General features: G+C 45.3%; 1 protein-coding gene across 1 annotated transcript in view; it reads left to right on the top strand.

Annotated features, from left to right (window-relative positions):
* LOC131882108 (calcium uptake protein 1 homolog, mitochondrial-like) overlaps positions 1-2,433 on the top strand; it is a gene marked incomplete in the record, with an annotated part of 24,216 nt that overhangs the window by 7,556 nt on the left and 14,227 nt on the right. The window contains 2 exon segments of the mRNA XM_059229164.1: positions 1,042-1,416; positions 2,346-2,433. Of these exon segments, the coding sequence (XP_059085147.1) occupies positions 1,165-1,416; positions 2,346-2,433 (340 nt within the window).

Below are 2,433 nucleotides of genomic sequence, written 5' to 3'. Positions count from 1 at the left end.
GAGGTTGGCACAAGTTTGGTAACCGCCTGTGAGGATAAAGTAAGAGCCTGTCCTCAAAATGAGCAGGACCATTCCTTAAGAACCAGACTTGAACAGGGTTGCCATCATATTTGATAGCCTACATACAGCATAAATGAGCCTGAAATCACGGTATTGTAGTTGGAAATACCAGGAACTGCTCAAAGATGATGAAAATGACAAACCACGAACTTCTAAAAATATGGATTGTAAACGAGCTTGCCACTAAATCGGCCTTCTCTTGGTGATGGCAACTCTGAGCCAATTTTCGAATTAAAGATTAAAGCACAAAATAAGAAACGCAGATCGTTCCAATTAATTTATCAATATTTATATCATTACTTTTAAAGGGGTTCGTTTCAAAGTCAGGTTGCCAAAAGCTTATGTAGCTGACCAAGAGCAGGCCGAAAATTTGAATTGTATATAGTGTTTACGACATAGCTTTGGGCTGAAATTTGACCACGTTCATCTATTTCATAAGTTCTTGCTGTCGTACGAAATGCTTATTCGGAATACGGTGAACGGTTTAGGAGATAAACACTTTTTGCTTCCGTTCGCAGTCCACATCTCTAGAAGTCCGTGGACAAGTCCAGGCTGCCTAGACACAGTATGATAGACAAGTTTTACGAGGAGTTCTTCATATCTCATTGGGGGTTGAATGTAATGGCGTCCCTGTGTTTTCAGATTAGTCTGCCTGCAGAATAATGGGACAGGCCAGAAAATTGGAGACATCGTCATTGCTCTCCCAAAGGGTTGCTGAGCTGAAAGGAGGCGTCATAAGCCCCATGTTAAAATAGATGGAATCTCCACCCAAAGGGATACTGGCCTTTATTGGGTGGGCCGTCGAATGCCAAATCCCCCCCCCGCTCATCGCATCCCAAGTATCCCCTCGTTTGAGGGGGGAGGGGGGGGGGATATTTGAACTCACTCGCATTCCCAGCATTCGCGTGCTCTCCCTTGAATGTAATGGGGCCCGGCTTTAAAGCCACGGTGGTTAATTTGAGTCTATCCTTCTGTTTGCAGGTCAGTTCCACCCAATCCCCCTTTCTCTCCCCACCACTCACTTGTTAAGGCGCCCAGCACACACACACACCCATAAAATCCTCCCCTCCCATTTCATTTTCTCCCACCCATTGCCGTACCAGGATGGCGCCCTCATTGGTCTTGAAACGGCAGCACTGCTTCCGACGCATGATTTGTCCCATCCAACCTCCAACACCGGAGAAACGACCTCTGAGGCCATCGCGGGAATCAGTGTCGCCCTTTGTTGCGCCACTCTCAAGAGGTCGGGAAGAGGCGGCGTTGATGGGCGGGCGCCGAGGTCGTTTGCTCTTACGATCTAGTTCTCTCGAGACAATGGAACGAGGACCCTCTGGTTGGCCCCACAATGGGATCAGGGTAAGAAGACCCATGTCCATTTGAGAGACCGGATTTGGGAATCGGAGTTCGTGTTACTAAGACAAATGCTCCACTAAGAAGAAGATATGTGTGATGCTTGAGCTTTTGTTGGGAAGGGACCAAGTGGAACAACATGGGGGAAAATGGTTAGCATTCTTCCAGGTTGGATGATTCAGAAAAGCGTTTAGAGTAAATGTGTTAGCTTTGCTTTTGCTTAAAAAGTGGACATGCAATTGATTAGGCATTCACTTAACACGGATTTCTTTAACAAGAAAAACAAAAGCGGTTAACGTTAATTAATCAGTTATTTGCATTGAAAAATATCGAGTTTTCGTCCGTCATCTTTGTTGATGCCGCAAAGAACTGAATGAATCATAGTGCTATATCTTCATTTTAGTTTTCTATAACCAGTATCTCGGTGGATTTTTTTTGTATTTGGGTGCTAGGGTAGGAGGGATGAGCGAAGCTGGCCATCACATCGTCCTTATACTTTTTTCCGAAAGGCAGTGTCGTGTTTGATTCTCCGTCTGTGGGCAGAGTTAGCGTCTAAAAGTTTCCTTGAGGAAGGTCGGGGAGGAGATTCGAACCGGGGACCTCTCTCGTATAAGGGAACTACGCTAACCACTAAACCACGTGTCCTTCCTATTCTGAGTGATGTCATTATTTTGATGCATTACTTCACCGGATCACCGAATTAAAAATTGGTGGCGAAGCAATTAACTTTTGTCACTCTTTATGGAGAGTTTAAGGGGTTATCGACGTTCACTTTTTGGTTGGCAATGCCGACCACTGCAAAAATAAACAACAAAATTACTTCAATGATTGTCTGTATTTCTCGATCAGGCGTTTACCGCTCGAATACTTCTTGACCTCTGGTGAAGACAAGTCAGACCACAGAAGTCAATGACAGGGACTTGTCATATTTTCAGAGCTCTTCCAATACGCCCATCCACGGCCGATCTCGATCCTGTCACTTCCAATCCCCGAGCAACTTCCATTCCTCACCACCTATTGCAC

Source organism: Tigriopus californicus, chromosome 6 (assembly GCF_007210705.1).
Source record: "Tigriopus californicus strain San Diego chromosome 6, Tcal_SD_v2.1, whole genome shotgun sequence".
In the NCBI taxonomy this organism is placed as follows: domain Eukaryota; kingdom Metazoa; phylum Arthropoda; class Copepoda; order Harpacticoida; family Harpacticidae; genus Tigriopus; species Tigriopus californicus.
The sequence above is the reverse complement of the archived record's forward strand: the minus strand, read 5'-3'. Positions and strand labels throughout refer to the sequence as shown.